This window comes from Schistocerca nitens, chromosome 7 (genome assembly GCF_023898315.1).
Source record: "Schistocerca nitens isolate TAMUIC-IGC-003100 chromosome 7, iqSchNite1.1, whole genome shotgun sequence".
Lineage (NCBI taxonomy): Eukaryota > Metazoa > Arthropoda > Insecta > Orthoptera > Acrididae > Schistocerca > Schistocerca nitens.
This window is the reverse complement of record NC_064620.1, coordinates 104,699,452-104,719,799: the sequence shown is the minus strand read 5'-3', so window position 1 is coordinate 104,719,799 and position 20,348 is coordinate 104,699,452. Positions and strand designations below refer to the sequence as shown.

At 38.3% G+C, this 20,348-nt stretch overlaps 1 protein-coding gene across 1 annotated transcript in view; it reads left to right on the top strand.

The window, feature by feature from the left end:
* LOC126194646 (polyubiquitin) overlaps positions 1-20,348 on the top strand; it is a 112,114-nt gene that overhangs the window by 46,849 nt on the left and 44,917 nt on the right. The window contains exon 4 of the mRNA XM_049932826.1: positions 1,961-1,968. Coding sequence (XP_049788783.1) covers positions 1,961-1,968 — 8 coding nt within the window. The remainder of the gene's footprint in view (positions 1-1,960; positions 1,969-20,348) is intronic.

Sequence of the window (20,348 nt, the reverse complement as noted above, 5' to 3'; positions counted from 1 at the left end):
GGAAGATGGAGCAATTAAATGGAGAGAAGAATACTCAAGAAGTATTTCATAATTTGTTTAAGAAGGATGCAGAGACTGAAAGTTGAAAGATATATAAAAGTATGTTTATTATGCATGAAGTAATTGTCACAATATATAAGGATTTCGAAATGAAGTAAGTGAACTTGAAATTCTTCTGAGTGATATTAATGTATTGTCAAATGTGCATTTATTGTGTATTAGTGAAGACTGGCTAAAAGAATCAGAATTAGCTTATCAGTGTATTCAAAACTTCAGATTAGTTCACCATTATTCCAGGAAAAATTACAAAGGTGGTGGAACTTGTATCTACCTTGAGAAATAGCATCAGTTGTGAACCTTTCCATCCTTGTGAAGGGTATTCCTTATACAAGAACATTGAAGTAGCTAGGGTAATACTTGCTGACCTAAATGTGTGCATAATATGTGTGTATAGATCAGTTTGTGTTAACTTTTCTGTCTTCCTTAGAAACTTTGCATTATTATTAGAGAAATCATTTTACAATAATTCAAAAAATGTAATAATGTGTAGTGATCTCAACACTGATTTTCTTGAAGAATCTGCTAGAAGTTCACAATTAACAAATTTAATGATGTCATTTATCTTGAATATAAAAGTCATACCAGCAACAACATTAAACAGCTGTCTTGACCAGTGACCAGGTAGTCGCCACCATTGACTGCCCTGTAAAGATTACAGATGTTGGTTTTTCAGATCACAGTGCACTTACAATACATTTAAACCACCATGCAATGTACTCTCAAATGAAAAAATAACTATTAAGTGTAGAAGTTACAGTGACAGTAACATAAATATCTTTGCACTTAGCTTAAAGAAAGAAGACTGGCAAAGAGTATTTACCTCTTCAACAACAAATGAGAAGTTAGATAATTTTTTGCAGATATTTAAATATTACTTTAATTACTATTTCCCAGAAAAAAACAAAACTATCACTAAAATAAAAGGCATTAAAACTTCATCAGAAAAGATGAGGCTGCCGCACAGACATTGCAAACTGGAAAGTAGCAAATCCAAAGAGTTCAAGGCATACTATAAAAATTACAAAACCATGTACGGGAGAGGTATCAAATGTGATAAAAAGACTCATAATGATTGAACAATTAGGGGTCTTCTGACAAATGCAAGACTTTCTAGGGTATAGTAAATGAAGATGAGGATTGAGGATAAAATCATACTGAATACAGAAGGGCAAAAGACATGTAATAAATCTGCTAATAAATATAATAAGTGTTTTTCAGAAATTTGCACAAATCTCCTGACGAACTCTCTGAACACTGTATCTCTCTTCCCAAAAACTCCCTTTAATTCCTTTTTCCTATCTCCTACAACACTATATGAAATTGAAGGTATTATAAGGAAAAAAATTAAAAAGTTTTATTCTGCAATGCATTATATGATACCCCTCTTCTTACTTCATAAGTGTCCAGACTACATCAGTGGGCCCCTGTCAAAAAATCATAAATACCTCATTTCTAGAGGGAGTGTTTCTGAACCAGCTAAAACTTGCTAAAATTATACCTTTCTGCAAGAAAGGAGAGAAAACTAACATAGCAAACTACAGGCCAATTGCTATATTATCTTTTTTTCTCAAAGATCTTTGAATACAGTATGTCAATAGGATTACAGATATTTTTAAATTCTAATTACATAATCTTATCTTCTCAACATGGATTCCAGAAAAATAGGTCCACCACAAATGCTTTGTAAGCATTTATGAAAAAGTGCTCAGGCTTTGTTGACCATAAACAACTTGCTGTAGATATATTTCTTGATCAGTCCAAAGCATTTGTTATGGCTGACCAAAAGCCGCCTCATGAAACTCTAGAAGTATGGGACTTGAGGTGTAGCCCACAACTGGTTCTGTAGCTACCTCAGTGAAAGAAAGCAATATGTAGAAATAAGAAACTCTAAGACATCCAGGTATGCAGGTCAGGTACACTACATACAAAAAAATTGATGTTCTTGGTCCTGTGCTTCTCGTACTGTTCATCAATGACCTCCCAGAACACATAACAAATGCCAGCTCCTTTCTGTATGCCAATGACACAAACATTTTGATAACCAGTAGAGGTGACATATAATGTACAGTACATAATTTTTATCTGTGTGTGCACACCATGAACAAAACTTGGTAATACAAATATAATCTCCAGTAAGGACCCATCTGTATGGAATATTCTTAACAATGATAACTATGGAAAACATGGATTATTTCTTAGTAATGTAAATTTTCATTTCTCATTTACTTGTATGTATTTCTACTTAGTAGGATAATTTGAACTATTGTATCTTATAGTCTTATGTTTCTGCCTATATGTCTTATATGTATTCTGCCATATAGATTAATATTGAGGAAAGTAAATATTATACGGGGGGTTGAAAATTATACACTACCAGATGAAATTTTCTTAACGGGTTATTTGTTTATGTGAACAACTTGGCACTTGGAGCCAAATTTTGTGCTTTGGGGTACTATTATTATTGAATTTGTTGAATAATGAAATGAAATTGGTGTATATGCATACTACTACAGTCATGTTTGGAAGAATGCAGATGTTTGTATTTAAATATGCATGTATATTTGTTCTTAGTGCTTTGATTAGCTTCAATTAAGGGCACTGCACAGCGGATATCTGATAATCCAAGAAGAGTTCACACAGCCTGACCACTAGGAGTCATAGTGTACTTCACACAGTCTGCTGGCTGTGTACAAACACTTTTGGGTAGAAGATCTGCAGTTGGAACAATAGAAATCGCCATCAGCGCAACAGCAGGGTTACATTACTGTTGAAGTGTGAGGGAAGGACAAAAAATGGGAATAATTAAAAAGTTTATTACTATGATTATTATTATTATTATTAGCACAAGCCCATTAAACTGAAAACCATAGTACTCAGCAGTATGATTTAATTAAAAGTATAATTATTTTTATGAATTTATGTGTGTAGATACAAGCTTAACTAAGCATGCTAACTCACCACTACAAATTTAACAAGTGTGTACTGATGTAATCAGAGTCAATAACATGTTTTTATATTTATTTAGTGCTACACTGCATCTCATGTAGCAAGCTAATGTAACACAAAGTGGGGGTGTATGACATTACAAGTAAGAGTTATCATATACAGGCTGAATCACCTAAAACATGCACCACAAATATTTTGATAATGGAAGGGACCATAGACAAACAGATTTCAAAGATTGGAATGGTAGGCAGGGGCTTGCCGATGTAGCCCATACATGAGTTTCAGATGTGAATTTATTTTAAAAAGGTACAAATATTTCAATGGATTTACACTTATTGACAGTATCACAATTGAAGTAGGCTAAATTAGAACGTGAATGGTGTTTGTTGCTGGAGTCTAGTGCGAGTAGTTTATGAGATATTGTTATTTGAACATTTTAAACGATGGCAGTTGTTTGTTCCATGTTGTAGCATAAATGAATTTGAATTTAACATGGATGTGTATGTACAGCTCTACACAGATGTTACTAAGTCTCTGGAGGTGTCGTGTTATTAAATGGGACATTGCCTAGGACAAACAACAGAAAAGCAAAGGTGAATGCAGTATCTCAGTGGGGTCTGACACACAAAGAACCAATGTCTCCTCAAAGCCTGTGCTCAAAATGATCACCACCAGCATCAATACAAGCTTGCAATCTGCCATGCAACAATTGCTGCACACTTCTAGCACTTCAGCAGAAATTGCAGAGCAGGTAGCAGTAACATGCTGATTCATATCGTCTGGAATTGATCAAAGAGGTTGAAGAGGCTGATGTTTATTGGGATTTCTTTCAGCATACACGGTACACAAACAAATGGCATACTTCCTACAGTCAGCATAAGACATGAGTGTACCCATTTTTTTTCACACTGGGAAATACCATCTTCGTCCTACTATGTCCACTATTTCATAATAAGTGACAGTACAGTTGCAATGCAATCACAGTGTACCAAAAATACAATGTAAACAAAAATAACAATGTCATCTATCATCTAAGTGACAGGATGGAACACACAGCTGTCCGTGTTTATAATGTTCACAGCACAGCAACTCATAAACTACTTGCATTAGGTTCCTGCAACAAGCACCATCAACACTAACACTTTTGTTACTTTGGGGTTTTTACTGTCAGTAGGCATTTTCCTGTTTAAAAATTTGTAACTGCTGTAAAATACTGCACTTCTGTCAGTGTCTCAAAATCTGTGCATTAGCTGCAAATATGTGACCTTGCCTACAGTTTAATTCTGTGAAAACCATGTGTCAATAGTACCTTCCATGTCCAAAATACTGGTGGTGCAAGTGCTAGGTGATTACCCGCTGTGTACTGTTCACTGGAAAATGAGTATGAATTTAAATCATGTTGCTAGCCGATGTAGCATGGTGGCTGATGTAAGTAAGGGAGAGTCAGTAGCATGTGGGCCAGGAATAGTGGTAGCTGGCAGTGAGTGCCCTGCCTGGATTTCTCTAAACTACTGAGTATCCAGTCTATGTGGCAGTTTGGAAGTGAACCCACCACAGCAAGAATCTATCAGCACCAATATGGAATATTTGAAACATTCAACAGAAGTTAGCAAAATTAGTTCCAGACAGGCTGTAGCAAATCTGAATACATCACTGAAGTAGTAATAAAAGGATGGTTCCAAAACATTTTTCACCACCAATATAGCACACATAGGAGTAATGTTATTAATATTTGAATATGAAAACCGGTTTTAATAAAGACATTCACAATTACACACTCATATATAAACAAATGATACACCATCAAAAGGAGAAAGAAACAGCAATATAATTATTAAATAAAGGAGAAAATTGTTATGAATGAAATTCCTATTTTAATGTAAGGAATGCCAGAATTGAAATTCTGCACAACTACACTAACAACCTAGCTGTGGCTAAGTTATTGATAATAGTATGCTTTGTTTTTATACGGATTAATACACTCTTGAGACAGAAATACAATGATGCATCATGAGGGTTTTACCTGAATGGAATTGGATTCAGCAGATGTGATGTAAATACAGACAAACAAATGATGACAATTTCAGAAAAAATTGGATGAGTTATTCAAGAGAAAGAGATTCACAAATTGAGGAAGTCAAGAACGCAGCTTGGCATTGACTGATAGATGTTGGATGAACTCTTGAGGAATATAATGCCAAATTCTGTACCACTGGCATGCTAGAGTGTCAGAATCCCATGCTGATCAGAGGACACTGCTCATAACACTTGAAACATTCTCAATTGGGGAGAAATCTGGCAACCTCACTGACCAAGGTAAGGTTTGGCAAGCATGAAGACAAGCAGTAGAAACTTTTACTATGTGCAGACTGGCATTATCTTCCTGAAACATAAGCCCAGGATCAAATGCCATGTATGGCAACACAACAGGATATACAATATTGTCAACATACCACTATGCTGTAAGGGTGCCAAGGGTGACAACCTATGAACTAAAATGGCACCCCAGATCATCACTCCTTGTTGTCGGTCCATATGGCGGGTGAGAATCAAGTTCATATCCCACCACTGACTGGGGAGTCTCCAGACATGTCTTCACTGGTCATCAGGAATCATCACTGAAGACTGAAGTCATTCTACTCCAATCAATGAGATTCCTGGTCAAATACATGTCTTGAGACACCACAGACAGTGGTGGGATACCAACCTGACTGTTGCCTGCCGTACAACCAGACAACCAGGAGTGCCTTTTCGTTTATAGCAGGACCTCTTTGGTTGTGATGTGTGGCACCGTTAAATCTCAGTGGTATCGAAGATATTAATTGCCCCATTTTGTTGTGCTTCAAGGCAAGTCATCCTGGGCTTACATTTCAGCAAGATGATGCCCACCCACGCACAGTTAGAATTTCTATTGCTTGCCTTCTTGCCTGCCAAACCTTACCTTGGCCATCAAGGTCAACAGGTCCCTCCCCAACTGATAACAATGGGAGCACAATGGGCAGGGCCCTCAAACCATTTTGAGAGTTTGACGATCTAACACATCAATTGGACAGAATTTGGTGTGAGATCCCTTGGGAGGACATCCAACAACTCAATCAATCATTTAAAAGCCAAATAAACGCTGGCATAAGGCCAGATGTGGAATAATCTGTTATTGACTTCCTCAATTTGGGAAGCTCTATCTCTTGAATAAATCATCCAATTTTTTATGAAACTGTAATCATTTATTTGCCTGTACATGTACATCAGATCTACCAGTTTCTATCCCATTTAGATAATTCCTTCATGGTGAATCATTTTCTTTCCTTAGGGTATATAAAGTTAAATAATCATATTATGTTATAAGACCTATGATTGATTAGTCTAGTACTCCATGGTCATGGAGAAGGGAGAATCTAATTTGACTAGGATCTGGTAGTTCTGGATTATAGCACAAAATGTTTTATACATAACATAATTGCAAAAATATATAAATATATCTAAAAACAAAGATGCTGTAACTTACCAAACGAAAGCGTTGGTACGTTTATAGAGACAATAAAAAACACACACACAAATTTCAAGCTTTTGCAACCCAAGGTTGCTTCATCAGGAAAGAGGGAAGGAGAGGGAAAGACGAAAGGATCTGGGTTTTAAGGTAGAGGGTAAGGAGTCATCCCAATCCTGGGAGCGGAAAGACTTACCTTAGGGGGAAAAAAGGACAGGTATACACTCGCACACACACACACATATCCATTCGCACATACACAGACACAAGCAGACATTTGTAAAGGCAAAGAGTTTGGGCAGAGATGTCAGTCGAGGCAGAAGTAAAGAGGCAAAGATGTTGTTGAAAGACAGGTGAGGTATGAGTGGCGGCAACTTGAAATTAGCGGAGGTTGAGGCCTGGCGGATAACGAGAAGAGAGGATATACTGAAGGGCAAGTTCCCATCTCCGGAGTTCTGACAGGTTGGTGTTAGTGGGAAGTATCCAGATAACCCGGACGGTGTAACACTGTGTCAAGATGTGCTGGCCGTACACCAAGGCATGTTTAGCCACAGGGTGATCCTCATTACCAACAAACACTGTTTGCCTGTGTCCATTCATGCGAATGGACAGTTTGTTGCTGGATCAGACTCTGAATGTGGCTCTCCAGCAGGGATATGACTTCCTCAAATCCTGCCCTTAAATGATACCCATCCTTCATGAAATCCTCCCCACTCCATCAAGAGCATCTTTCTGCCATCCACCTAACCTTCGTAACCTCTTGGTTCACCCCTATGAAATCCCCAAACCACCTTCCCTACCCTCTGGCTCCACCCTCGGTGTAAGACCTGTCCCATTCAATCTCCCACCACCACCTACTCCAGTCCTGTAACCCAGAAGGTGTACACGATCAAAGGCAGAGCCACGTGTGAAAGCACCCACGTGATTTACCAACTGACATGCCTACACTGTGAAGCCTTCTATGTGGGAATGACCAGCAACAAACTGTCCATTCGCATGAATGGACACAGGCAGACAGTGTTTGTTGGTAATGAGGATCACCCTGTGGCTAAACATGCCTTGGTGCATGGCCAGCACATCTTGGCACAGTGTTACACCATCCGGATTATCTGGATACTTCCCACTGACACCAACCTGTCAGAACTCCGGAGATGGGAACTTGCCCTTCAATATATTCTCTCTTCCCATTACTCACCAGGCCTCAACCTCTGCTAATTTCAAGTTGCTGCCACTCATACCTCACCTGTCATTGAACAACATCTTTGCCTCCCACTTCCGCCTCGACTGACAATCTCTGCCCAACCCCTTTGCATTTACATATGTCTGCCTATGTCTGTATATGTGTGGATGGATATGTGTGTGTGCGCGCGAGTGTATACCTGTACTTTTTTCCCCCTAAGGTAAGTCTGTCTGCTCCCGGGACTGGAATGACTCCTTACCCTCTCTCTTAAAACCCATATCCTTTTGCCTTTCCCTCTCATTCCCTCTTTCCTGATGAAGCAACCTTGGGTTGCAAAAGCTTGAAATTTGTATGTGTGTTCGTATGTTATTTATTGTTTCTATCAACATACCAATGCTTTCATTTGGTAAGTTACAGCATCTTTGTTTTTAGATATATTTTTCCCACGTGGAATGTTTCCCTCTATTATATTCAAAAATATATAAATTCACTCTTTGTGTCAATAGAGTGTATGTGATATGTCAAAATGTTTATAGTACATTTAATGTGAAAACATTAGAGAAAATTAACAAGAGTGATAAAGAAGTTAAGAGTTATTGTGATTATGATTGCATTCAAATGACATAGTTAAGGACAGAGGGAGCAGAATGTGTTTATGGCCTTTCTTTTGCTGTCACTTGAAGGGGTATGGTCTTGTGTAGCCTAGGAGCTGTTTACACTAGCACAGTATGCTTGTAGTTGGACTTTCAGTACAATTTGGGAAGAGTGTTTGATAGAGTGTTACCATAAATGGTTGTGTTAATCAATATTTTGAGAATCAATTATTAACAAACTTCTGTGAACTGATTAGATATGGGAATTTGTTTAGATTATTGAATCAGTCCACTGACAAAGAATTAAATGGTGCCTTTGTATGTTCTGGTTCCTCCAACTGCAGTACTATTTTGATTCATATTTAATCATCATATATTAGCAGATCTGTAGAATGACTGTTTCAGATAATTTGTTTTTTGAGTTAAATAAAAGCCAATACTGAACTTAAGTCTACTGTCAGGGTACATCCTTACCCTATGGCCATTCCCATTTCATTTTTTGATGTTATATGCTGTATTTATTTGTGTTCTATTTTAATTAATTGTGTGTAATGTCACCTGACCCTTACTTAAAGAATTTGTTATAGATATGGTGCAATAGCCCACCCTATGGTAACAGATGAGCGGCTAAAAAGTTACTAAGTGGGCACAACCAGATACCTATGAGCAGATGAGTCACTAAAATTTATTACATGATTGTGTGATAGACCACCATTTTTTGTTGCGACAAACCAGCTGGTACACTGATGCAGTTACCTGTGGAACTGCAATAGTGACGTTGTAGACACAACCACAACAGAGCAATACCTGTGGAAAGGCCAGGCAAATGTGGTTATTGAAGAGGGGTAGCAGTATTTTGAGTAGCTGCAAGGACATCTAGGTGATGACTGATCTGGCCTTGTAGCTTCAGCGTACATGACATTGCTGTGCTGGTACTGCAAATGACTGAAATTCAGGGGAAATTACAGCTGTTATTGTTCCTGATGACCTGCTGCTTTACTGTATGACTAAGTGATGCTAGCAACCTCTTGGGTAAAATATTCCAGAGGTAAAATAGTCCCCAGTTCAGATCCCTGGGCAGCACATACTCAGGAAGATGCTTTTATCAGGAGAAACAACTAGCAATCTATGGGTCGGAGTGTGAAATGTTAGATTCCTTAATTGGGTAGGTAAGTGAGAGAATTTAAAAAGGGAAAGGGACAGGCTGAAGTTAAATATAGTGGAAATTAGTGAAATTTGTTGGCAGGATTAACAGGATTTTTGGTCGGTGAGTACAGTAATGAAATATGGGTAATGCAGAAGTAGGTCTAAGAAAATAGGAATATAACATACTGAAGGCATTATTGTAGCCAAGATAGACATGATGCCAACACTCAAGTCAGTAATACAGGTTTATATGCCAACTAGCTCTCAGATGATGAAGAGATAGAGAGAATGTATAAGACAAAGAAAATTATTCAGATAGTTAAAGGAGAGGAAAATTTATTTGTGATAGGGACTAGAATTCAATAATAGGAAAAGGAAGGGAAGGAAAATAGTGGGAGAATGTGGACTGGGGAAAAGGAATTAAACACAAACAGATTTGTAGAATTTTACGCAGAGCATAAGATAATTGTTTCTTACACTTGGTTCAGGAACCACAAAAGAAGGTAGCATACATGGAAGAGATCTGGAGATGATTATTTAATGGCAAGACACAGATTTCATAACCAGATCTTAAATTATAAGACATTTCCAGAGGCAGATACAGATTGACTGGTTATGAACTGCAGATTAAAATTGCAAAAAAGGTAGGGAATTAAGGAGCTGGGACTTGAAAGGATCAGGGGTTGTAAAGAGTTTGAGAGAGAGCATTAGGCCATAATTGACTTTATCAGGGGAGATGAATATAGTGTAAGATAAATGGAATGAATGAGTAGCCTTGAGAGGTGAAATGATTAAGGCAGCCGAGTGTGAAATAAGTAAAAAGGCAAGGCCTGGATATCACAGGACATGTTAATTTAACTGATGAACGGAGAAAACATAAAAATTTAGCAAATGAAGCAGGCAGATCAGAATAAAGATGTCTAAAAAATGAGATTGACTGAAAGTGCAGAACAGTTAAGTAGGAATGGTTACAGAGCAAAAGCAAGGCTGTAGAAACATGTGTAACTAGGGGAAAGACAAACACTACCTATAGGAAAAATTAAGAGGCCTTTGGAGAAAAGAGAAGCTGTTTGTGAATATCAAGAACTCAGGTGGTATACCATTAATCAGCAAAGAAGGGAAAGTTGAAAGGTAGAAGGAATACATACACAGGCTACACAAGGTGAAGGAACATGAAGACAGTATTATAGAATAAGAAAAGGAAGTAGATGAAGATGACATAGGAGAAGAATTTGAAAAAGCACTGAAGGACCTAAGTTGAAAGAAGGCCCCTGGAATAGACAACATTCTCTCAGAACTAATGATATCCCTGGGAGAACCAGTCATGAGAAAATTATAACACCTGATGTGCTACATATGTGAGACAGGTGAAATACCCTTTGACTTCAAGATGAATGTATTTATTCCAATTCCAGAGAACACAGATGCTCAAAGGTGTGAATATTACTAAACTATCAGTATAATAAGTTATGACTTCAAATACTGACATGAATTATTTAGAGGAAAAAGGTAGATACCAACTTCAGGGAAGATCAGTTTGGAAAACAGAGAAATGTAGGAATGAGCAAGGCAATACCAGCCCTACAATTTACATTAGAAGATAGGTTACAGAAGAGCAAACCTATGTTTATAGCATTTTTAGACATTGGCAAAGCTTTTGACAGTGTTGACTGGAATACAGTCTTTAAAATAGTGAAGGTTGCAGGGTTAAAACATTACCATTTATTACCACTTATATGTCATTCATCAGCCATGGCTGGACAGACCGCATCAAGCTTACAATAATGTTACTACAATAAAATGAGTACAATATTGCAATTTAAACTATAATACTGAAATGGATACTATTAAATAAAGTTAAGAACTAAATTACAATATTATTTACAGTAAAAAGATGTTCAGTATTAGAACACATTGTAGTGAAATAATAGAGTTGCTGCTGTCTTCATTAGCACTGAGTTACAGCTCAGGTAGACACTGTTCTATCACCAGACAAGCATTCTTCAATACCGCACAAAGGTTGCTCTTTTAATGTGCACAAAGTTTTAGTTCTAAATTGTTCTATTGGTAATGACAGAATATTCATAGGTTGAGCATTAAAGAATTTTAGAGCCACCATTGCGAAGCTTTTCTGTGCCTTAGTTAACCAACATCTTGGCCTGTCAATACTGTCTTTATAACAAGTGCTGTGTTGATGAACTTCATTTCTCTTTCTGTAGGTCTCATGATTGTCTTCACGAACAACACAACTGAAAATATATTGGCTGAAAACAATCAGGATTCCTAATCTAGAAGAAACTGGTTTACAGTTGTCAGGTTTTTGCTTGAGGTAATGAGCCACATTGCTTTGTCTTGCAATCAGAGCACATTCTTGTAGACTGTAGAACAGGCCCACAGTAACGGCCCATAACTCAAATGGCGTTGTTAACAGATACTGTTCTGATATGACACATTTTATTTTCCTCAAGAGGTATAGAACCCATGAGAGTGTGGAACATAAATGTGTAGTGTTGCCAGGTTAATTTGGTATCAATGAAAAGTCCCAGAAGCTTAACTTAACAGCAGTTGTGGCATCAGTGCTCCACTAACACTGAGGCTCTGTGTTTTGCCTGCATTAATTTTCATCTTGTTGGTGATTAATGAGGCCTTGACCTCACTGAATAGGACCTTTGCTTGTTGAACAGCCTGATCTACATTCTCCCCTTTTGACAACAGAGTTGTATCATCAACAAACTGCAAGCTGCTCCCATTGGAGCCTTTGCCAGTAATCAAAATTAAGAACAACACAGGCCCTATTACAGATCACTGTGGCACACTGTACTTTAACTTCATTTCACCTGCATCTGTTCCTTGCACTGATACAACGTGCTGTCTGTTATTTAGGTAGGATTTGAGAGTTTGTAGAACAGCTCTCCCAATACCATTTAATTTTAGCTTACTGAGCAGGGCCTTACGTGCGATACAATTTAATGCCTTACTAAGGTCACAGAGTACCAGTGCTATTGACTCCTTGTCTTCAAAACCCTGACTTATACAGGGTGAAGCAAAATTCGCGTACTCGGGATTCGCAGCAGGACTCCTCACATGTCAGCGATAAAAAATGTCTTTCACAAAATTTCGTCTGGCGAGTACATGCGGTAGAAAAAGGACATTAAAGAGTGGCAGTCTGGCAACACTGTCATTACAGTATCATAACTACCTCTGACAGCACATTTTAGTTGTACACTACAGTTCATGCAGTGGATAGAGTTTTGGGTTAGTATGCAGGATGTCAATGGTTCAATCCTGGGTCGAGGCATATGTTTTTTATTTGGTAAATGTAGTCCAGGTCGTATGGTATCTGGTATCTTAATTGTCAACAGCGATTGCAGCAGGTCCTCTAGAAAACATTTGTACTTACATACTACAATCGTAGAAACAGAAGATTGGTCAGCTTTGAAACAAGCTCTTTCCATGTTGTGGGTATGAATTTATTCACACCACTTCATCTACTAGATGTGAACCTGTTTTCTTTGTACCCTCCTCCAGTGCTGCCACAGATTAGTACCAACTATTATTCTTGCCTCGTTCAGGTACATTACATTTCATTAGGGCCTTACGTTACCAGTAGGACTAGCAACACGCTTTGTGAATAATGTCCAAACTCGATTACTGTTTGGATGTGTTGTCACCGTGGTTCCACTAATTATGCCTTTCAACAATGAGTCTGGTAACCGCATCCTGTTTAGTACGTTTCTCAATGCATTATTATTATTATTTCTTTACTTTCTCAGACGTTAAGTCTGGTTGAGAATGGAAAGTGATGCGGACCTTGATCAAGCGTCACTTCCTATTAACTGTACGGTATGTGTTATATTGCATTTAGGAACTTTCGGGTAATTGAACATGTATCAATAATTACGGATTTCTGTAGTTGTATATATATGTTTGGATGTAGCTGTATTGCATTGATGTACTGGTGGATATTGTGTGGTATGACTCCTGTAGCTGATAGTATAATTGGTATGATGTCAACTTTATCCTGATGCCACATGTCTTTGACTTCCTCAGCCAGTTGGATGTATTTTTCAATTTTTTCTCCTGTTTTCTTTTGTATATTTGTTGTATTGGGTATGGATATTTCGATTAGTTGTGTTAATTTCTTCTTTTTATTGGTGAGTATGATGTCAGGTTTGTTATGTGGCGTTGTTTTATCTGTTATAATGGTTCTGTTCCAGTATAATTTGTATTCATCATTCTCCAGTACATTTTGTGGTGCATACTTGTATGTAGGAACTTGTTGTTTTAAAAGTTTATGTTGTAAGGCAAGCTGTTGATGTATTATTTTTGCGACATTGTCATGTCTTCTGGGGTATTCTGTATTTGCTAGTATTGTACATCCGCTTGTGATGTGATCTACTGTTTCTATTTGTTGTTTACAAAGTCTGCATTTATCTGTTGTGGTATTGGGATCTTTAATAATATGCTTGCTGTAATACCTGGTGTTTATTGTTTGATCCTGTATTGCAATCATGAATCCTTCTGTCTCACTGTATATATTGCCTTTTCTTAGCCATGTGTTGGATGCGTCTTGATCGATGTGTGGCTGTGTTAGATGATACGGGTGCTTGCCATGAAGTGTTTTCTTTTTCCAATTTACTTTCTTCGTATCTGTTGATGTTATGTGGTCTAAAGGGTTGTAGAGGTGGTTATGAAATTGTAGTGGTGTAGCCGATGTATTTATATGAGTGATTGCTTTGTGTATTTTGCTAGTTTCTGCTCGTTCTATAAAGAATTTTCTTAAATTGTCTACCTGTCCATAATGTAGGTTCTTTATACCGATAAATCCCCTTCCTCCTTCCTTTCTGCTTAATGTGAATCTTTCTGTTGCTGAATGTATGTGATGTATTCTATATTTGTGGCATTGTGATCGTGTAAGTGTATTGAGTGCTTCTAGGTCTGTGTTACTCCATTTCACTACTCCAAATGAGTAGGTCAATATTGGTATGGCATAAGTATTTATAGCTTTTGTCTTGTTTCTTGCTGTCAATTCTGTTTTCAGTATTTTTGTTAGTCTTTGTCTATATTTTTCTTTTAGTTCTTCTTTAATATTTGTATTATCTATTCCTATTTTTTGTCTGTATCCTAGATATTTATAGGCATCCGTTTTTTCCATCGCTTCTATGCAGTCGCTGTGGTTATCCAATATGTAATCTTCTTGTTTAGTGTGTTTTCCCTTGACTATGCTATTTTTCTTACATTTGTCTGTTCCAAAAGCCATACTTATATCATTGCTGAATACTTCTGTTATCTTTAGTAATTGGTTGAGTTGTTGATTTGTTGCTGCCAGTAGTTTTAGATCATCCATGTATAGAAAATGTGTGATTTTGTGTGGGTATGTTCCAGTAATATTGTATCCATAATTTGTATTATTTAGCATGTTGGATAGTGGGTTCAGAGCAAGGCAGAACCAGAAAGGACTTAATGAGTCTCCTTGGTATATTCCACGCTTAATCTGTATTGGCTGTGATGTGATATTATTTGAATTTGTTTGGATATTAAGTGTGGTTTTCCAATTTTTCATTACTATGTTTAGGAACTGTATCAATTTAGGATCTATTTTGTATATTTCCAATATTTGTAGTAACCATGAGTGGGGTACACTATCAAAAGCTTTTTGGTAATCAATGTATGCGTAGTGTAGCGACCTTTGTTTAGTTTTAGCTTGATATGTCACCTCTGCATCTATTATCAGTTGCTCTTTACATCCTCGTGCTCCTTTGCAACAGCCTTTTTGCTCTTCATTTATAATTTTGTTCTGTGCTGTATGTGTAATTAATTTCTGTTTAATGATTGAAGTTAATATTTTGTATATTGTTGGTAGGCATGTTATGGGGCGATATTTAGCTGGGTTCGCTGTGTCTGCTTGATCTTTAGGTTTCAGATAAGTTATTCCATGTGTAAGTGTATCAGGGAATGTGTATGGGTCTGCAATGTAACTGTTAAATAATTTAGTTAGATGTGAATGTGTTGAGGTGAACTTCTTTAACCAGAAATTTGCTATTTTATCATTTCCAGGGGCTTTCCAATTGTGAGTAGAATTAATTGCTTGGGTGACTTCATGTTGCAAAATTATCACTTCAGGCATTTGTGGTATCATCTTGTATGTGTCTGTTTCTGCTTGTATCCACCGTGCATGCCTGTTATGTTGTACCGGGTTTGACCATATGTTGCTCCAGAAGTGTTCCATGTCTGTTATGTTTGGTGGATTGTTTATTTTAATGTGTGTGTTATCTATTGTCTGGTAAAATTTCTTTTGGTTTGTGTTGAATGTTTGGTTTTGTTTCCTTCTATTTTCACTTTTTTTGTATCTTCTGAGTCGTTTGGCTAATGCTTGTAATTTCTGCTTCTTTTCGTCTAATTGCTCTGTCGCTTCTTGTTGTGAGATTTTACCTAACCTTTTTCGTTTTTTTTCCGAGATTTCATTTCTTATAAATTGTGTTAGCTGTCCGATGTCTTTTCTCAGTTTTTCTATTCTGATCTGTAGCCTGTGTTGCCATGCTGGTTTTGTGGGTTTCTTCTGTGTGTTGGTTGGTTCTGATCTCTGTCTAGTGTGTTTATTATTATTATTATTATTATTATTATTATTATTATTCTATCGATGAGATTGTGGAATCATCACGTCTGTTACCATTAGGGATACAGTGTAATTCAAAACTGAACATTTCACAATTAGCGGTGTCGGGATGAATAATACCGAACAATATCTGTCAGAGGGGTAATGCTGTTAGATGGAACAACGCGCAGGACTGATGGCGAGTTTATACTGTATGTGCTGTCCACCAGACAGGGACTAGTTGCGAGTGAAGTAATGCACCCGTGATAGATTGCAATGTACATGCATCCACCTGTCGAATTTTCTCATTGTAAACCTCTAAACCAGTGTGGCAGACATATGGCATACACGAATGATGAATATGTGCACCTGATAACCGGGCTGGTGTTGCCACTCGTGAATATGCTGCTTGATATTCTCATTGATGCCATCCAGATAAAAATGTGTTTTGTCGTCTGGAGCTGCACCGTCGGGTGTTAGGTTCTCTCCTTCCATTATTGTGTGACAGAGGTCATCCACACACTCTTCATACTCTAGCTACTGAGGAAGCTATTCTGGAGGTCATCACCAAGAACCTCAACAAAGTACACGTAGCGTAGCAAGGCAGCTGTGCGTCTCGCAGTGCACGGTTGTTAACGTGCTGCACGAGCATGGGCTGCACCCCTATCGTTATGCTTTAACATAACACCTGCATCCTGCAGTTCGCCATCAGCAGACGCAATTCTGTGAATGGTTCCAACAACAACAGGAAGCTGATGATGACTTTGTGAACACCTTAATATGGTCGGATGAAGCTGCATTCATTCATGAGGGTGTCTTCACTATGCACAATGCCCACCATTGGTGTGAGGTTAACCTGCAGGTCACCCGTGGCCGTGGGTATCAAGTTTGATTTGGTATCAACATCTGGGCCGGAATATTGGGTGATAGGTGTTTGGGAATGTTGCCTGACTGGTTGACTGCACAAAGGTATCATGCATTCGTCTCAAACTATCTGTCTGATGCACTGGAAGATGTTACTCTAAATTTTCGGCAGAGGATATGGTTCCAACATGATGGTGCACCTCCACACTCTGGAATTGATGTGTGATAGTATTTGGACAGAACATTTCCAGGAAATGGCTCAGGCATGGAGGACCAGTTGTATGACCACCACTTTCACATGATCTAAATCCCTGGATTTCTTGCTGTGGGGACACCTGAACGAGCACATGCACTCCACTCCGCCTACGAATGTGGAAGAATTGGAAGGGTGTGTTCATGCTGCCTTTGTTACTGTGGACACAGCTTTGCGGCAAAGGGTCCAGAGCTGTACGATCTGGCTGGTTGCGCAATGTTTGGACATGCAGGAGGGTCGCTTTGAGTATCTGTTGTTCTGAGGACAACGTATTCTGTCGTGGAGGTCATACGGTCATTAATATGGACATTATTATTGTCACTGGTTGCTAATGTACGACATCTGAGCGCTCATATTACGAGAAGTATAAATGCCAAGTAGATGTTGTGTTACTGTATTGTGCTACTATCTTTAACGTCTCGAAACTGATACCGATTTTGTAGTTATTCTGTCGTATGACAGGTTATTTCTTTCAATTATCCATTTCTTATTTGTCTAACCACGTATTTGTTATGTTCGGCGGTACAAAACATCATAAATTTAGGATACATGTGACCTAAGAAACGCTTTATATTACAGCAAGAAATATCAGAATGAAATTAGCGAATAAAAAAAAAAAGGCCCATTCAACACAGGATCGAACCCTCGACCTCATGCATGCTATTACGAAACTCTATCTATTGCACCAACTATACGGTACAAGTTATCTATCCCAACAGGGATATTTACCATACATGTGTTTACAGTGTTGCCAGAGTACTTCTGTTGAGTTGATTTGGCCCTCTGAAATCCATGCCGTGTATCATAAAAGACGTTTCCTTCAAAATAACTTAATAGCTGATCTTTTATTATGGACTCCATCACCTTAGTTAGTACTGATGTTACATATATAGGCATGGAACTTGATACTTCATGTAGATTACGTTTTTTTTTATAAACTGGTACTGTGCATGCTACATTGAGGAAGTCAGTGGCTGAGCAATTTCGCAGATTATAGTTTTTAATATAGTACAGGACATGCCATAAATATCAGGGCTCCCTGAGTGTTTGTAGTTTTTTTAAATTATGTTTTCCAGTTACACTCTCTTCCACATTACCATGCTGCATTTACTTCCAGATTTCACAGAAAATGCAGGATCTGAAACTTCCTGGTAGATTAAAACTGTATGCCGGACCGAGACTCGAACTCGGGACCTTTGCCTTTCGCGGGCAAGTGCTCTACCATCTGAGCTACCCAAGCACGAATCCCGCCCTGTCCTCACAGCTTCACTTCTGCCAGTAACTCGTCTCCTACCTTCCAAACTTTACAGGAGAGCTTCTGTAAAGTTTGGAAGGTAGGAGACGAGTTACTGGCAGAAGTGAAGCTGTGAGGACAGGGCGGGATTCGTGCTTGGGTAGCTCAGATGGTCCCTGGTATATAGGTAGCTGTCTGGAGTAGGTTTAGTCAGGAGCCAACGCCTGAAGTGGACCAGATTTTTTTGTTATAGGATGAAAAGTGGCGGTGGCACTTAGGTTTTTTTTTTTGTAGTTTCATTTTATTAAGGGACTTTCTAAAAATTAAAGAAGGAAAAGAGAAAAGAGAAAAGAAAAAAAAGAAATAAAATAAATAGAAAAAATAATGGTAAAAAAGTAAAAAAAAGTTCTAGGCGCTAAAAATTTTATTATTTAAAAAAAAAAATAGAGCAAAGTAGGTATCGAGCACAAAGTCGCCCTGCCAGTTACGCAGTTTTGTTGGTTCTTTCTTTTTTTCTTAATAAATTACAAAAAAAAAGATGGTAGAGCACTTGCCCATGAAAGGCAAAGGTCCTGAGTTCGAGTCTCGGTCTGGCATACAGTTTTAATCTGCCAGGAAGTTTCATATCAGCACACACTCTGCTGGAGAGTGAAATCTCATTCTGGAATGCAGGATCTGTTCCAAAGTTGGAATTTCACCTACTGTGCTTTCCCCTATGTTTAGATAATATTCATTAAATGCATCGGGACTGCAAGCAAGTCCCTCAGTGCCTTGCAAGGTCCCTCAATGCCTCTTCAATAAATCTGGCATTGCTTTCCTTCTTTGCTTTCTCTACTTGTTTTCTGTACATCCTTCTGGCATGTAAATCATTGCAGTAGAATCTATCTTTCATGCCAGTATCTTTAGTGGCTCTGACTTTATCATTTGATGGTTGTACAATACATTTTATTTTAGCTTATGTGGGAGTATACCAATTTTCTGTGTGTAAATATTGATTTGGCCATTGAATATATCAGTAGCGAATCTGGAGGGGGCCTAAGGGGCTAAAGACCATACTCCCTCCCTCAAAAGTATCTGGGTCCACCCCTGACAAATGTCAAACCAGATATTATCCTACTTTCTTACAAGGGAACCTCCCCATCACACCCCCCTCATATTTAGTCATAAGTTGGCACAGTGGATAGGCCTTGAAACACTGAACACAGATCAATCGAGAAAACAGGAAGAAGTTGTGTAGAAGTATGAAAAAATAAGCAAAATATACAAACTGAGTAGTCCATGCGCAAGATAGGCAACATCAAGAGTAGCGTAAGCTCAGGAGCGTCGTGGTCCCGTGGTTAGCGTGAGCAGCTGTGGAACGAAAGGTCCTTGGTTCAAGTCTTTTCAGACAATTATTATCTGTCCGTCTGTCCGATGCGATCACTTTTTTGGGAGTGATTATCACATCCACAAGAAAAGCTAAATCGGGCAAGGTAGAAGAATCTTTTTACCCATTCGCCAAGTGTACAAGTTAGGTGGGTTGACAACATATTCCTGTCATGTGACGCACATGCCGTCACCAGTGTCGTATAGAATATATCAGACGTGTTTTCCTGTGGAGGAATCGGTTGACCTATGACCTTGCGATCAAATGTTTTCGGTTCCCATTGGAGAGGCATGTCCTTTCATCTACTAATCGCACGGTTTTGCGGTGCGATCGCAAAACACAGACACAAAACTTACTTGAGTGAACAGAGACGTCAATGAACGAACGGACAGATCATAACTTTGCGAAAATAAAGGAAGTAAACGTTTCACTCGCAGGAAGACTTGAACCAAGGACCTCTCACTCCGCAGCTACTCACGCTAACCACGGGACCACGGCGCTCCTGAGCTCATGTTCTCCTTGATGAAGCCTATCTTGCGCATGGCCTACTCAGTTTGTATATTTTGCTTATTTTTTTCATACTTCCACACAATTTCTTCCTGTTTTCTCGATTGACCTGTGCTA